The 18,144-nt window shown below is 47.0% G+C and overlaps 1 protein-coding gene across 2 annotated transcripts in view; it reads right to left on the reverse strand.

Moving 5' to 3' along the window:
* KNTC1 (kinetochore associated 1) overlaps positions 1-18,144 on the reverse strand; it is a 1,031,844-nt gene that overhangs the window by 271,086 nt on the left and 742,614 nt on the right. For both annotated transcript variants that reach the window (XM_085636469.1, XM_085636468.1), the window contains exon 56: positions 12,729-12,824. In XM_085636469.1, coding sequence (XP_085492595.1) covers positions 12,729-12,824 — 96 coding nt within the window. The remainder of the gene's footprint in view (positions 1-12,728; positions 12,825-18,144) is intronic.

The following is an 18,144-nucleotide window of genomic DNA, read 5'->3' on the forward strand; positions in this document are numbered from 1 at the left end:
GTGACTACGCAAGTCCACCCTGGTAATCCCAGAATCTCGGTATGCGCTCGAAACTCAACATCTTTCCACTTGGTGTGCTCCAGGTCGTTCCCTAGCAAGCACCCCACAGGCAAGGCAGGGCTCACCGCAACTCTCAGTAGGCCTTTGACTCCTCCCCACTCAAATGGAACACGAGCCACTGCATAGTGACTCACACTGCCGTCAGCCAATACGGACGGATGGAATTCCTCGGGGACTACTTGGTCTGGGGACACCAGCCGCCTCACTACGGTGGTCATGCTGGCACCTGTGTCCCTCAGAGCCTCCACCTCCTCCCCGTTAACTTTCACCCTCTGCTGATACTTAGCAGTGTTCGGGGGCAGGGACACTACGGGGACCACCTCTCTATCCCCGAGTGAAACCAGGGTCAGGCCTGTCCACTCCCCTTCCCTATCTAAGGGCAACTCCACCCCAAGCGCTACACTACTTACCCCGGGGCTCTTCCCGCCCGGTGGGGCTGGGGGTCGCTTGCGACACTTGGGATCTCCTTTGTAGTGTCCAATCTCCCCACATTCGTAGCACCTCACAATCCTTGGCTGCTGACTCCTGTCAGGGTAAGTGGGTTTTGGGGAATTGGACGGGGGTGGGGTTCCTACTCCTTTCCCAAACTTATTTTGGGGGCCTTTTGAGAACTCTACCTTTTTCTCTCCCCCCTCTCTCTTCTGGGGGAAACCCTGTCCGCCTTTCGAACCATCTCCCCCGGGGCCCTTGTGAGACACCCGGGTGCTCACCCAAATATCTGCCTCCTCCGCAAGCTCACGGGGATCCATTAGCTTGCGGTCCACCAGATGATGGCGCAGCTCCGGAAAGCACTTATCCAAGAGGTGCTCCCGTAAAAAAAGATTGTACACCCCTTGATAGTCCTGCACCTCGCTGCCACGCACCCAACCATCTAGTGCCTTGCGGGCATAGTCAAAAAAGTCCACCCACGTCTGTGTGGACAGCTTATGGCTGACACGGAATTTCTGCCTGTACCTCTCGGGGTTGAGACCAAGTTTCTTGAGTAAGGCCTCTTTCATCGGGGCATACCTGACCTGATCCGCCATGGTTAAGTATAACAGGGTGTCCCTGACATTGGGAGGTATATAGCGATACAGGCCCCCTCCCCAATTGCTCTCGGGAACCCCATGGGCAGTCAAGGCCACCTCGTATGCTTCCAACCACTTGGCAATATCATCCCCCACTGTGTAGCTGGTAAGGACTTCTTTGGGTAGGTAAAATTTTGACTCATGGGACTCTCTTGGTACGCTGCCACCATTGTCCTTATTGGACGCATTTATCTGGAGGGCGCGCAGCTCCAACCCCTTCAGCTGAAGCTCGTGCGCCAGCTTCTTTTCTTCCATTGCCCATCTCTTGTTTTCTCTTTCCTGTTCCAATTTCGCTAGCTCCCACTTTAACTGCCTCTCCTCCCTCCTGTCCTCATACTTCTTTGGAGACACGCTCCTACTAGACCCTGTCCTACTACTGGCCCCAGAACGTCTCCCTGGGGGCACATTTTCAGACACATCTACATTGAGGATGTCTAGTACTTCCTGGGCGCTCTCCTCCTGAGGTGCATCTGGCGCCTCCTGCCCCTCATCCTCTTTCCCTTCTGGGTGGGCCTCTACCCACGCCCTTAAGGCGGTACGGAGTTCCGGTCCTTTGGCCCTCCGCACCCCAGGCACCCCCATCCCCTGCCCGAATTCTCTCAGTTGCCTTAGAGTGTACCCCTCGAGGTCAGCTAACCGGAACTCCATCGTGACAGGTGGGGACCGAGATACTAAGGAAGAAGAAAAAATTCTAGGGAATGGGTGACAGTCGCAAGCTAACCAGGATTTCTACACCCTCAGTCTGGACAGTGGAATGTAATCAGTGCAGTAATAACAGTTGCAGAGCTTAAATACACTAGGCGTTTAATTGTGGCGCCCTCCGCTTCACGGAAGGGTGCTGTATGGTCACAGGTCCTAATCCCACCACTGCCACCAATGTAAGACCTGGGGTCACCAAGCCCTAAGGGGGTAACGTGACTCAAGCGGCTGGGCACCCAAAGGCTTTTGTGTAAAACGACCATACACCACACAATACCTCTGAAGCACACAATAAGAGACGCCACACTGTAGGGTTTATGCAACAACTCAAGTTTATCTAAGCAGATAGGCATAAAGACAGTTCATTATACGTAAATGCAATTCATTAGATGTAAATGCAGTTCATTATATGTAACTGCAATTCATTAGATGTCAATGCAGTTCATTATATGTAAATGCAATTCACTAGAGGTAAATGCAGTTCACTACATCGGTTAGCATCTGTTGCACTAAATTCACCAGCAATTCCCTCTGAGGCCCTAGGCCACACTCGTATAGCTTAACATCCGTTGAACGGACTGGGAATCGTAGCGCCACACCTGGGGTCTAGTGGGGGGCTCAGGGCCGACTTTGCGGGCTTCCCGCCCCTCTGGTACCCTTAGCGCCTCAGTGGGCGGTTCCCGTGCTACTCGCAATAACTGCACCGTGAATTCTTGTGAGCAGAGCCTGCGAACGTAGCGTTACTCGTAATAATTGGGCATTGAACACTTCAGAGCAAAGCCTACCAACATAGCGTTACTCGTAGTAATTGAGCATTGAACACTTCAGAGCAAAACCTACCAACGTAGCGTTACTCGTAATAATTGGGCATTGAACACTTCAGAGCAAAGCCTACCAACATAGCGTTACTCGTAGTAATTGAACATTGAAAACTTCAGAGCAAAACCTACCAACATAGCGTTACTCGTAATAATTGAGCATTGAACACTTCAGAGCAAAGCCTACCAACACAGCATTACTCGTAATAATTGAGCACTGAACACTTCAGAGCAAAGCCTGTGAACATAGCGTTACTCGTAATAATTAAGCATCGAACACTTCCGAGCCAAGCCTACCAACACAGCGTTACTCGTAATAATTAAGCATGGAACGCTTCAGAGCCAAGCCTGCGAACATAGCGTTTACTCGTAATAATTAAGCATTGAACGCTTCAGAGCCAAGCCTGCGAACATAGCGCTACTCGTACTAATCACGCTCCAAGTGCTTCTGTGCAGTTCGTGGGGCACAACGCTGCTCGACAGTCTCGGAGGCAAGGGGCAATCCCTCGACGGGGTGTCAAAGTCTTGAGCGGACGGGGGGGAACTCCCTCGGAGGGGGAATCCGGGTGTCAAGGTGCGGTGCCGCTCCCGGTCTGTAGGGGGCGCACCGGGTCTGGCCCAAGCCTCCCGGCTTACCTTGATCTCTACGTCTGGAGGCGTCCGACCCAGCTCCGGACTCCGCAGTAGCTCCTTCCGCGACGGGGCAGGCCACGGCATTACACACCTCTGCATGCAACTGCCACGGCAGCGACAGGGCCCCGGGCTTCTCCGCGGGCCACGCTGGGGTGATGATGCACACTTCAGGCTTCCGGGCCGCAGCGGTGAGCGCGCTCTGGTCCCCGCACACACAGGGGGGGGTCAAATTAAACGGGAGAGCTCCGCGCTCAACGGGGATGGATGCCGGGGATCCCAGGCCAGGTCAGGGAGCGCAGGGGTCTCAGCGCCAGTACCTGGTTGATCCCCAGCCGTTCCGCAATCAGCTTGAGCGTAAAGTTTCAGTGTTCAGGTTTGTCATGAAGTCTCAGCATTCAGGTTCAGCATGCAGTCGTGACACGAGGTCTCAGCATTCAGTTTCAGCATTCAGGGGTGACCTGAAGTCCTGATGGCGCAGATATTTCCGGCGCCCTTGGGGGGTTCTGTTCCTGGGGGGTAGGGATTGAGTTGGCGACTAGGTCTTTCCTAGTCAGGCAGGCAGAGGGTCCCTGGGTCCTCCTACTGCTGGGCAAGATCAGTGGGCTTTACAGGATCCCTCACTCACTTAAGAGGCAGCACCTAAATCCTGTCACTCTCAGAGGCATAAGTCCCTGGCTAGGCCCTACCGCCTAAAACTCCTGCGTGGATTCTCCAGCTCTGCTCTACCCCACTGGCCAACTAACTAGAAAAAGTTCCCTCCCTCACTTATGTATCCCTAGGTCAGGTGACCTCTATCCAAGGCGGCAAAAGTAAAAACCCCACCTCCCTTCTAGAAGGTTCCAGCACATTCCAGGAGCTTCCCCATTCTACCTATGGGACAAAAAAGGCGGGCTGGTGTCGCAACATTGTTGTGGGGTTCCAGCCAGCTCCTGGCAGCTAGGGTGCTACCAATGAAGACCACTCTGCAGCAGCAGGGGCCTGTGGCAGCCATCTTGGGAGAAGGGAGCACCTGCACCTTAACACTGGTGGGCAATGAAAAGGCGCCCGGAGACCTACGTCCAACATAAAAATGAGGGTGGAAAAAATGAGGCACGATCAAAAATGGAGGGGGAGACCACCCTAGGGCTGACAGGTCTAACAGGACTGGAACAACATGACTCATGGTAAGTGACCAGAAGTGAACATCCGCATTGAATGGGCATCACAACACCCACAATGACCTATGAACTGTAGCATAGTCAAATAGAATCTCAACCCAATCGACTGCAGCATAGACCAGGAGACCCCAAAGAAATGGGGAGAAACAGACTAGGGCGAAGGGAGGGTAGGAAAACATGAGAATCTCCACGCTGAAAGAAACCAGGTGGAGAAGCATTGAAAAGCACAGAACCTAGCCACCAAAAAACATGAATGGGTGGAGAACCAATGTGCCCAAAACAGAATGACGAACCCTGCCCCGGCGGTAGGTGAACTAGAGCACCCCTCAGGAACACCAAGGCCACCTCTAGGCAGGCGAGGTGGTAGAACCCCACCTGGAAAGATCCTCGCAGAGCGGGGAGAATGGGCGGGCGTTAAGGAATCTGCTGCTAGGACTGGAAGGAACATATATCTAGGAACAGAACAAATCAGTCTGTGTTGGAGTGAAAGTATATCACCTTGTCAAAGTGCAAGCCACTCCAAAGGAGGCGAGTATAGAAAAGCCTCTGCCGAAAAGGCCCTCGCAGAGCGGGGAGGACGGGCAGGCGTTAAGGAATCTACAGCTAGAGTATGTCTCTACCAGATACATCGTTACTGAAGGTAAGTAACTCGTTCATCTGATAGACATCTAGCGGCAGATTCCATTACTCAGAATAGATACCAAAGCCATATCCCATTGGAGGGGGGTCTGCGACCAAAACCCACCAAGTTCCAAGAGAACTTAGCCGTCAATAACATTGACTAATCACAGTGGGAACAGCACTGCCGGCGCGGCTGACACCAGACCTCTGAAGCCCTGTAAGGGAGCATAAACAAGGGGAGGCAAAGGCACAACAATCTGTCAGAGGACTGTACGAGACCTCCCTCGCCCAGACAGGGACGAAAGGAGAAACAGAACCAGAAAGGGCAGTGCATAATGGAAGAAAGTTTAGAAACTTCTGCAAAAAGAAGTTAAATTGAGCACTGGATCCCATTAATCTGCAAGAGACAGAATCCCAGAAAAAGGGACAAGATAGTATGATATCATGAGAGCATACCCACTGAACATACACCACAGTGGATGCCAAAAAGTGAAATGTGAGGGAACAGATGTTACCATGCAGAGATATACAGAGTCATGACTACCTACCAGGAGATACAGGTATGTGAATGATAGGATACAAACAAGGAGACAGAGTGTACCGTGAGAACCACACCACACTTATGCAAAAGCCCAAGGAACTGGAGCACCAACAGCACTGAAGGGAGCGAACAGAGCACCCCGCCCCAGGAAAAGTTCCACCAAAGCAAAGAGCCGTGCTCCCCCTAAGAGGCAACGGCAGTGGAAATAAATGACATGACAATCAAAAGACAGTTCGCAACCACAGGATGGAACTGTATGAAAGACAGTCTGGAACCACAGGATGCAACTGAAAAGGACCACAGGACTGGAACAACATGACTCATGGTAAATGACCAGAAGTGAACATCCACATAGAATGGACACCACACCCCCCACAATGACCTATGAACTGTAGCATAGTCAAATAGAATCTCAACCAAATCGACTGCAGCATAGACAAGGAGACCCCAAAGAAATGGAGAGAAACAGACTAGGGCGGAGGGAGGCTAGGAAAACATGAAAATCTCCATGCTGCAGAGCATCATCAGTAGGGTAAAACTAACCTGTCTCACGACGGTCTAAACCCAGCTCACGTTCCCTATAAGTGGGTGAACAATCCAACGCTTGGTGAATTCTGCTTCACAATGATAGGAAGAGCAGACATCGAAGGATCAAAAAGCGACGTTGCTATGAACGCTTGGCAGCAAAGAGGCGGACGCATCACCAGGTAGTCAACCAGCCAACCATACCCAGAGGTAGAAACGGCGAAGGGAAACCGGCAAAAGCCGGGGGACACAGAGTGCTCTTTCCCATATGAGAGAGAGAGAGAGAGAGAGAGAGAGAGAGAGTGAATGAATTTCTGGGGCTATAATCCCCGATACTAGGGCAAGGAAAACCTAGTATGCATACTCTCTCACTGTGTGTATAACTCATGACATATATACATAAGACAAAGACGTATATATGAACAAATGAAGAAAAAATTTAAAACAAGGGGGAAATCGGAAAGCACGTCCTAGATAAAGGGAAGTCGCACAATAGGTACCAACGGCACCGGTGTGAAGCATACAGGACACAACAATGTCAAGACACCTAAAAGTGACAGCATCCGCCCCGACGGGGAAGGAACCCTGTCCTCCCGCGAGACAAGCGGGGACACTGACCACTACACTCACGAGGAGGGAGTGAGAAATACACATGTTGGTCTGTCAGAAAAATAGTATATACAGACACTGTATAATGACAATGAGTATCCTGAAGAAAACTTGCACCGTCAACATACACAAAAGAAAGCAACAGCTCCTTTAGTTATTATGATTGTTAACTCACAACCAGTGAAACACCTGGAGTGGAACACAGAACCTTGAAATAAGAGTGACAGTTCTTAACCACTAGGCCACAGTGAAAACATCAGTAGTGGCCAAAAGCGAAAGGACCTGAACCCCTGCGTGCAATAAGCAAAGGGATTGAAGTCCCTGCCAGGGAAGTGCAAACTGAAATAGGGCACAAGGTAACGCACAGCACAGACATAGCTGGCGGAAATTCCACTGCCCATAGGCAAAAAGCTCACATGGCCTGAGACATGAAAGAAGACGTAAGCACTTCTCCGCACCAGGAATTGAGAGTAGACAATACCACCAAAATAGAACTCAGCCAAGACAGGGACGGAAGGCACACCGCCGGAACCCTGTTACAGAGAACATATCCTGTGTGTACACACATGTCGAATCCACACAGAAGAAACTGTTCTGAAACAGAACAGAGCAACAAGCCTCCAAGGGACACGTGCCTACATCTAAAACAGGCCACGCAGGCAGAAAAGCACAGCGAAAGCTGAAAGAACACGCCGGGGAGAGCTAGGCGTGGCAGAAACCCAACAACACTTTGGGGAAGTGTGCCTCCACAGAGGCAGAAGAGAGCTACGGACCTACCATAGACTACAATGCATAAACCACAGGAGAGAGCCGCACTAACCCCGTGTTTCTCACCAGAGGGGATGTCCTACAACAGTAGGAAGAGCGTTGACAGAAGAAAAGTATCCTAAGAAGACTCTGCGGGAGCCGTTGAAACTTTCCATGAAAGGAAGAGTAGCTATACAATAGCCAACTAGTACCCCACATAGGGTATAGCACATCCCTATAAAAGTAAGGGACACCTCTTGAGACGAGCTCGTAGGCAGAGGACTCAAAAAGAAATGCAGAAACAGCTGGCCAGCTGCAGCAAAAGGACAAAAAACTGGAAAATAACCATACACTCCGTCCGGGAAATAAAGTCTTGAATCCAGAGACAGATATCAAAAAAAGCAGTGACAATACTGCAACTAAAAGTCAAAGTCCGCAACAAGGACTAGAACTCACGGAAGTCATGTGTTGGACTTGGCCCTTTTTCCCTGAATTTTTTCGTTTTTTAATGCATGTTAGATCAAATAACCAGTGTTTAGGTGCAGGTGTTTCCTTCTCCCAAGATGGCTGCCACAGGCCCCTGCTACTGCAGAGTGGCCTTTCTAGTAGCACTGTGTTCTTACGGTCTGCCCAGAAATGCTTAACGCCTGATTATTACGAGTAGTGCTATGTTCATAGGCCCTGCTCAAAAGTGTTTGATGCTTGATTATTACGAGTAGTGCTATGTTCTTAGGTCCTGCTCAAAGGTGGTTAATGCTTGCTTATTACGAGTAGCACTGTGTTCTTACGGTCTGCCCAGAAATGCTTAACGCTTGATTATTACAAGTAATGCTATGTTCTGAGATCCCGCTCCAAAGTGCTTCATGCTTGCTTATTACGAGTAGCGCTATGTTCCCAGTTCTGCTCCAAAGCGCTTAACGCCTGACTGTTTCGAGTAGCGCTGCGACCTCCAGCTGAAGCGCCAGTGGTGTCATGAGTAGCGGTAAGCCCGTGAAGTGTGCCCTGAGTCGCTACTAGTTCCCAGAGGGGGCGCTACGGTTCCCAGTTCTATTTCACCGCGCTGATCGTTACCAGACGCTGCGCGAGGTGCCACAGCGGAGCGAAACGCTAGAGGTGGGAGGGGCGCAGCGCCAAGATTAACCGCTGTGTTTACCGCTCCCCCCAGGTTCGCCAGGTAACACTAGTGAAACTATGAAGAAGGGCTCACGAAGCTGATGCTAAAGTATACAGGTGTGGCCTATTGCCTCTAAGTGAATCGCTGGTGAATATAATGCTGATGTATCCAGGTACCGCCTATGGCACCATCATGAAATGCTGGAAAATCAAATGTTAAGGTATTCAAGTAATGCCATTGCCATCTAATGAACTGCTTTTACATCTGACTGCTGAGATAAACTTGAGTCATTTGCATTAACCTTACTGTGTGGCGTCCCTTATTGTGCGTGTTTCCTGCTTCAGGGGATGAGTGTGTTGTATGGTCGCTTTACACATAAGCCATTGGATGCCCCGCCGCTCGAGTCACGTTACCCCCTTAGGAAGGATAGATGTCTATCTCTGTATATAGCGGTTTCCTTGTCACTGGTTCTGTTCGGTGGTTGCCCAGCTTCAGGGCACTTTCATCCGGTCTTTATTGTGATACACGATGCACATCTCGGCCAGCATGCTAATTTTTAGCGAAACTTTTAAAAATGGTTTCCCACTACTTTCGAACAAGAAAGGCAAGTTAGATAAAGGGCGTTGGTCTCTGTAACATAATTTTGTATGGCATTGTAGATTCACTAGCTATAAATACGTGTTGGAGAGGGACTCATACTCCCGCCCAGCCCCCGCCTCCACCCCCCTAAGGTTCAGGCGGCACAGAGACAGAGCGCAGGTCGAGGAAAGAGTGCAGCACCTCTCATGCTAATGGCTTTTAATAATACTTTAGCGAGTATTAAAAGAGTATGTTTAATGAAAATCTATTAGCCTCGCGTCCTGGACCCGAATTCTGGGCGGCGGGGTCGATAAACCGCACACCGAAGTTAGCTATCTAAATAACCATGCGAGGACTCCCGCCTTGAGATGTGTTAAGACGCCTGTAAAACCCTGAACCCGGCAATCGATCGCCATAAATATTTAATGCCAGAAAGAACACAAATCTATCTTTTATCTATCTATCTTCTATTATCTATCTTCTATCTATCTATTATCTATCTATCTTCTATCTATTTTTTATCTATCTATCTTCTATCTATATTCTATCTATTATCTATCTGCTATCTATCTGCTATCTATCTTTTATCTATCTATTATCTTCTATCTATCTATTATCTATCTATATTTTACCTATCTTTTATCTATCTTCTATCTATCTTTTATCTATCTTGTATCTATCATCTATCTATCATCTATCTATCTTTTGTATATCTCTCATCTTTCTATCTTCTATTATCTATCTTTTATCTATCTATCTTCTATCATCTATCAAACAGACCCACGTCCGCAGGCGCAGTATTTCCGCCTTGAAAGTTTGCACACAAATTATTTTTATAACCCAATTAAGGTAGAAAGTCGGTATTTGATTCAATCAAATGCTATATGTTAATATATCTTAAAGGCGTATTCGCTCGAACGAAAGCATTAGTGATTGGAAAGACAGTTTTAAAGTGAATAATAGAAAATGTATGTTTCAGAGATTATGTAAATTGCACTAATGTGCATTTTTTCAGTGGCATTAATATGTCATCAAAACCACCACAATCTATTTGTGTCTCTAGTCTGCCAGGCTGCCACCCACCTCGCAGTTTTTGGCTGCCTGTACATCCATCCATCCAAGTGTTAGGCTGTCTGTGTACCGACCCGTCTACAGCTCTGGCTGGCAGTACACCCACCATCTATGGATCTGACTGTCTACAGTACTCTACACTGAGCCATCCATGGCTCTGACTTTCTGTACACCCATCCAGGTATCCTTTGCTCTCTTGCCGTATTTGCGTCTTTCAACTTTCATCTGTCTCTTAGGGTCGAACCAAGGCTCGTGTGTGGCTTGGTGTCTGATTGTTTCTGAAATAGTGACGTGTATTACATCTCCATGTACGCGCTATGTACACCGCCTTCCTGATTCTGACGTGAAATTACTACTTATCAATGCCACGTGACTCTACAAGAACACACTGTGCTGGAAATATTGGTATGCAAAGTGTTGTCCATGACACGATTCCCACCGACGGACATAGCTGGGGCGCTGTGACCTTTGCAACAACACACAGGCCTTGCCTTTAATTCATCTTGTGTGTTTAGTGCTGCGCTTGATGAAACGGCCTATCGGATTCGGGCCTGTTCCAGTAATTAAAGGTGTTCCAGAGAGCAGGATTCGCCACTGAGACAAGAGTCACTCTGCGGCCCTGTCCAAAACCTTGCACACACGTCCGCCACACTACACAAGGTGAGATACACATTGTGTACACATCGGATCGTAGCCCCACCCCCCCATGAACGTACCACAACTCGATGAAAAGGATGTTCAACCGTCCATCAACCCGTCCACCCAACCCACCCATTTATCAGTCAAAGCACCCATCAACTGTTATGTATCTGCCTATCCGTCAATCCATCCATTCTTCTGTTCGTCCATATGTTTATGTATCTATCCTCCATTTAGTAAATGTATCCATCTTGCACCCCTACCAACTTACTAAAGAATCGAGAAGCCGTCCTGCCCCCTCAGGCTACCCAACCACCATATGGCTGCCCCAAAATTGATTAATCAAACCCTTCATCCATCAGTGTGTGCACTCGTTCACCCAATACACTCAACAAGCCATCCTTCCATCCAACCATGGGGTCACAATGGTACTCAGCCTGTGTGTGCGCGAGAGAAGCAGCGTGATTAAAATTGCAATAGGTCTCGCCTTTAATACAATACCATTAGCAAAGCAAATGGCTTTAACTTAATCAAAGTCGAGACCTATTGCATTTTCAATGCTTGTTTAAAGGGAGCCTCGAAACTGGTTTCTATCGGGTTCTGTTTTGTGCCCTAGCATCTTTTCACCCCGGACTGCAGTGACAGCATAGTCCGGAAACTAGTGCCAGCCCGATAGAGACCCGTTTCGAGACAGCAGGCACATCATGTGCGCTGCTCACACTGCTCACTTCTCACGAGTGGAGAAGTTGCGGCATGACGTCATGCCAGGGGAGCGTTGCAGGGGAAGGGAAATCCTTTAAAGAGAGTCATTTTCTCTCTGGATTTCCCTTCTCTTTCTGAGACTCAGGGGAAGCAGCAACATTGTCGCGGTGTCACCAGGGCTTTAAGTGGAAGCTTTTTCAATATTATATACAAGCCATAGTTGCTGCTTATTTATCTTTTGCAACTAACAACCATTGACAAAGCCAATAGTCCTGCCTTGTAGGTATGATGTTACTTGTATCATATATCTGGATGCAATGACATAACCAGCAAAATACGAGTCTGGCAGCACACTACGCTAAGCACAGATTTTTACGTGTTTTAAGCCACGGCCCTAATTACACTGGCCATGGCCCTTTGAGAGGCCCCCCAGGTTTTTGTGTCCCACTTAAAGCCCTGCCCAAAGGTATCGGGTATCAGAGCGCTTTACATAGCACCAGTTTCGTTACGTGAGGACACATTCACTTTTGTTGGGCAAGGGGAGATCAAGTGTTTTGCCCAGAATCACAGGATGTTGCGCGTCCTTACCGAGACTCGACCCGGTTCCTCAGATTTGAGGTCGACCGCCCTAGCCGTTAGACCACATCCTAAATTAGTATAATAAATAGAGAGGACAGAGTAGGGAGAATAAACAAAAGAAGAATGCAAATACAATTAGTAACATCGAAAATATGAGTTTGCGGATGTGACAACTGCACGTGGGCACTGTAAGCTCGTGCAAAACTGCGGAAAAACGCACAATGCGGCAAACTCCAAATGTGATTCGTCAGGGAGTTATTGCATCATGCTAGTGCCTGTGAGGAGAGAAGTGCTGGGCAATAAGCCGCGGCTAGCGGTATGACATTTTGCATATGGTCACGCAAGACCTGCGAGGATCACCAATGTAATTGCCATCCGAGTGATCGGCAGCTATCCTTTTAAAGTAGCTGGTAAGAGGGATTGTCTGTAAGGCGGGAGGCCATGGTATTTCCTGTGGAGCAAGAATGAACATAGAACAGCCCCATTGCTTATACATGTAACTTTAATGAATAAGTCCAAAACACCACAAAAAAGGCAGGGACGATAACGTGACATGCAATATCTCACCATATTGAAACCAAGCAGCTTCTGCAGCAAACCACTCCAGAGCTGAGGGTCATAAACACGGTATTCCAAGCTTAGTTCAGTGACCAGTCTCACCGCCTAAAAAAAAGAAAAAACACAGCAACTAGCGTGGTTTAAACAAAATGCTTCCGTTCTTTATTTTAGCTTACTAAAACGAGCCAGTCCCAAAGACACTTTTCCTCCACGTAAACCAGAATATATCTATACGCGACTATAGGTAATCGAGTCATTTTACCAACAAGTTGATGGGAATAATATAATACTATATGCAAGAATGCAGAAGAAATATGTGATAGGCAACAGAAAAACAATTAAAATAGCCTATGATTCACCTAGAGCAATTGTGGGGAAGACTAGAGTAATGCAGGAGAACAGATATAGGTCATTTGTGCTAAAATAGGTAACAGACTGGGTAGACTAACTGGACTTTGATTTCTTTTAGAGTGCTCTGTAACCAAAGGCTTCATGGCGCTAGGAAACCAAAATCAAGCAGAATCTAGTATAGAAATACATTATTGAACCATGAGTTTTGGCAGTTTCCTGAAAGTGAGAGCGTGTGAGATTTGTCTTTAGCTGGAGGTAGCCAGTGTCACAGCTTAGCACGCCGAAATGTGAAGAAGCAACTTCCCAAACGAGCTCTACTTATCGCTGTATTTTGTAGTGAACGTTTTCTTTTCAGAATGCACATTGTGGACACGTTTGCATTAGACAAGTCAGACAAGAATGCCTGGATGTCAATAAGCTTTATTAATAAGGCACGGTAGAAAGAGCTACAGAGTTCATGAGGCTGTTACAGCAAATCAACAAAAATGCACAAAGATGTAACTTCTTTTGATGGGGATGGTGGTAGTTCAGTGAGAATTAGACAGTATGCGTAATCCCAAGCTTCTGTTTCATAACCACATACATTTTCTTGGTGTTCAACTGTAGAAAGTTGAATGCATGGCATTGTTAGGCCCTTTTCGGATATTCATTAAGCGCTGCTCGTGATGTGTGGTGTAAGAGTATCTTGTGTATGTGAGGATCTTGAAACAGTGAGAGTAATTAGAGTGATCAGGGGATGAATGTGTACATTAAAGAACAAAGGGGATAAGGAGGATCCTTTGGGTAACCCATCTCGTCAGCAAAGTATCTAGAAAGAAGAAATTCATTAACTTCATCCTTTTTGTCCTTCCACAAAGAAATGAAAGTAAACCATCTGAGGACCACGACTTCCATGCTAACTTCTTTCAACCTGGCAATCATAATGTCATCAACCACAGTATTAAAGGCAGCGGAGAGGTCAAAGAGGTTCTTTGCAGCTGAGTGGCTCATCAAAAGTCTTTCATAATTCCTCAAGAGACAGGAGCATGGCAGACTCTGGACTTCTTTTGGTCTAGGACAAGGGCCGCTAACCTTCAGAGTAGCGGGAGATAAATCTCAGTCTTGCGCTATTGCCTTATATATCAGTCAAGCCTGTCCTATTTAGGGACACATCTGAAACCCTGACAGTTTTCTTGGCCCCTGTAATATGATATTTTACATACTCCATACTCCATTTGTGCCCGATATACAATTATTCAGTCAGTCAGTCAAATAATCTTTATTTCGGTCAAGCACCCTAAAAGATACATAATTGCAAGCAATAGCATATCAAATATTACAAGCATTTATAAAAAGCACAATATGGATATCATATTATGAAAGTTATTTACAATTAAGAACTAGGGCTATAAAAATTTAAAAGATCAGATTATCAGTTCTAGCATGATTAGCTGCCGGAAAATGTAAGTAAAAAAGAGTTATAAAAAGGATCTTCTCCTGCTCCACATGGCATTAATAAAACGCGAGACCGAAAAGACTATTGGGGTGGAGGTGTTAGTTTGGAATATTCTGAGCACCTCTTTATAATTGCTGGCCCCAATGTTTCTACATAGTAGAACAAGCCATCGTTTTCGTATGAGTTTATACCCCATACAAAAGAAAAAAACATGGGGTACAGACTCTTCCTTGCCCCCACATGCCGGACATTATATGGACTTATCAGTTGACCATTTGTAAGAAAAAACCCTGAGTGGGAGTGTGCCATATCTAAACTGTAGATAGAGTTTTCTCGCGGAGGTGGGCAAGATCTAGTCTAGAAACGGCTCCACTCTGTAAACAGTTTTTATGTTCAGAAAATCGAGGGTAAGCGAACCCAACCCAGGGTTACTAAAAATGGCCGTAGAACTACACGTACGATGTAGGTGAACCAAATCAGCATGGGACAACTCAGCACAGGCTACAGCAGGATTAGACCAAAAGGCTGGGATGCCCAATCTCCTGCTTTCTATTTTTATAAAAGCAAACCAGGGCAAGTTCTTTGACCCCAGAAGGCCCAATGTCTCTACAGTTTCATCTCTAAAGTGCACCAGCTCAGGGGTGACCCATAGTCAGCGCCAATATAGTAGGGGCCGTAAGGCGACTACTTCTTCTATGGGTCTGATACCCATATCCATTCTAATGGGAATAAGAGGGGTGCTAGATGGTAAAGCTAACAATGATCTAAGAAAATAATTTTCAGACTTACAAATGTCAGGTATCAAAGAGTAGCCCCACAATTCCGCCCCATACAGAATAGCACCACGTGCTTGAGCTCTGTATATTTCTATGATGGAAGCAACAGGCTTAAAGGAGGATTCTCTATGAAGTTTTAGAATACCACCTGTAGTTTGCACCAGTCTTAATTTAGCTTTAGCCAGTTGTGGGCCCCAATCCATTCTGTCAGTCAGGGTAATGCCCAGATATTCAAAGACAGTCACCCTGTCCAATGCTGTGCCATTCAAAGAGGGATTGGGACATCTGGTCTTTGGTGGATTACAGACCATAAACTTGGTCTTTTGGGTATTAATCTCCAACCCCCTTATAAGACAAAAATTGACAAAACTGTCCAGGGCACGTTGGATACCCATGGGCGATTTAGACAGTAGAAGGGTATCATCGGCAAACATTAATGCCACCACCTGATCATTAAGTAGCTTTGGGGCATCGATGCCTTTAACCCCTTTGAGGTGGGCAATCAATGCATTAACAAAAAGACAGAATAGGGTGGGGGCCAAAACACAGCCTTGTCTTACTCCTCTCTCAACTGGAAATCTAGTTGTGAGACCGCCCCGTTTACCACTCCTCACTTGTGCAAAGTTGTCCAGATGGAGCCTCCTAATAATATTAAGGAGGTTGGCTGGGACCCCCATGTCCTCCATCACTGCCCATAATATTTGACGGGGTACCAGATCAAAGGCAGATTTAAGGTCAACAAAGATTAAGTAGAGGCTGCCACCCTCTACTCTTACGGTTTTCCAGTGTAAGAGTTGGAGCCTTAATAACTGGTCGACCGTAGATGTCTTATCCCTAAAACCTGCCTGATAACAACTAAGGATCGACTGGTCCTCCATCCAAGTCTGGAGCCGATCGAGTATAATGCGTGAGAATAATTTTTGGCTTACATCGATCAGACTGATCGGACGATAGTTGGCCGGTAATAATGGGGATCCTTTTTTAAATACTGGTATAATCTTAGCACCCACCCAGGTATCCGGTAATTTGGCTCCCAAGATTATGGCATTAAACAAATAACAGAGATATGGGACCCAGATCGCTGTTTGATCCTTGTAAAGATCGCCAGGGATGTTATCAAGGCCAGGCGCCTTACCTGCTGGGAGCCTTTTTATGGCAGATTCAACCTCCATCAAAGTAACTTTAAAATAGGATGCTTCAATGGAAGTGTGGGGAGAGGGATGGTTATCGAGGGAGCATTCTGGTGCCTCGTTGGTGTTCTGGGGCAGTGACTGGGGAGAGGGGTCGAGAGAGAAGTTGGATACTGTCAAAGGAGCATACAGCAATTGGTAGTGCTCAACCCATCTCTCTGGTGCAATATTGGGGTCATCTGCCTTTTGGCCAACCCCACTACCAGTTCTGATTATTGACCAGAATTCCCTCATATTCCTATTCCCAAGAGCAGATTTTATAGCGTCCCATTTGCTGTTGTCCCAATTCTGTTTAGCCTCAGTTAACACTTTCTTGTAATCCAATCTCTTTTGTCTTATAAGTGGTCTATTCAGAGATTTTATAGCCTCCAGAAGTGCCCCCTTTGCAGTCTTACAATTATGATCAAACCAGGTAAGGGCCTTCTTATTCTTCCTTGGTTTGGCTGATAATGGATTTAATAATTCAGCAAGAGCAGTCACTAAACCTGAATGGATGTTATATATCTGATGGGCAGAAGATTCCTGGCCCTGGTCTAAGTGTCCACTTAGTTTGAGAAGCGCCTGATAAACGGCTTGGTAGAGAGTGGTCATTTTATCAGGGGACCTTTTCACCATTGGCCATTTAAGCCTTCTTCGGTCATTAGAGAGGAGGGGGTGCCACGGTTGTCAGCTCTTTCCTCTATATTTAAACCCATCTCAGGGATACTTAGGTCAAGAACAAGGGCGTCGTGGTCACTATCGTGACGTGGAAGAATCAGAAAATCAATTACCCTAGGCCAGGACCTTGTCTCTACCAGAACATAATCAATACGGGAGGTCTGGCCAGGGCGATTAAAAGTGGATCTACCCTCCAGATCAGATTGAGAGCGACCATTACAGGCTCTAAGAGAATGTGCCATAGTAATGGAATTCAACTGGAGGGCAAGTGGTGTCCATGCCTTGATCGGGGAAACTTGGAGATCAGGGATAGACCAAAGTGAGTCCTCCTCAGAAGTGATAGACTCCATAATGCCCGGGAGGGGTTCGTACTGACAGTTAAAATCCCCAACAATGATCAGAGTAGTCTCCCCCTGTACTGAAGATATAAATTTATCTAGAGTGTCCAGTGTTGGTGATTCTTTACCCGTCTGGGTAGGACGAGAATAGACATTAATGAAGGTCAGGCTAAATTTAGATGAAAAGGAAAGTCTGACACATTGTAGATCAGGGGATGGGGTATCTAATTGGGACACTGAACAGCCTAGATGTGAGCCAATTAGAATAGTCATACCCCCAGAGGGTCTACCCCTCTCAGCAATTAAAGCCAAATTGTTAACAGACAAAAAACCCAACCTAAAAAAGTGCTCCCTAAGCCAGGTCTCCTGAAACAGGCAGACATCGAACTGGTCGATAAAATATCCCCAGTCTGGTGAGGCCATTTTGTTACGAAGCCCCGCCACGTTGCAAGACAGAATGGAAAATTTGTTGTCAGATGCCGATGGTTCGGGTCATTTGTCATTAGGGGACCTTAACACCGTAGTTACAGCAGGGGAGGGAATGATGGCCATATCACTTATAGGTGTGTTAATACCATTCACCTTGTGGGGGCGTAAGGGGAAGATAGGTAGAGGATGAGGGGAACCCACGGTTACATCATACCTTGTTGTATCTAATTTAGTAGGAGTAGCATTGGG

This window comes from Triturus cristatus, chromosome 11 (assembly GCF_964204655.1).
Source record: "Triturus cristatus chromosome 11, aTriCri1.1, whole genome shotgun sequence".
In the NCBI taxonomy this organism is placed as follows: Eukaryota; Metazoa; Chordata; class Amphibia; order Caudata; family Salamandridae; genus Triturus; species Triturus cristatus.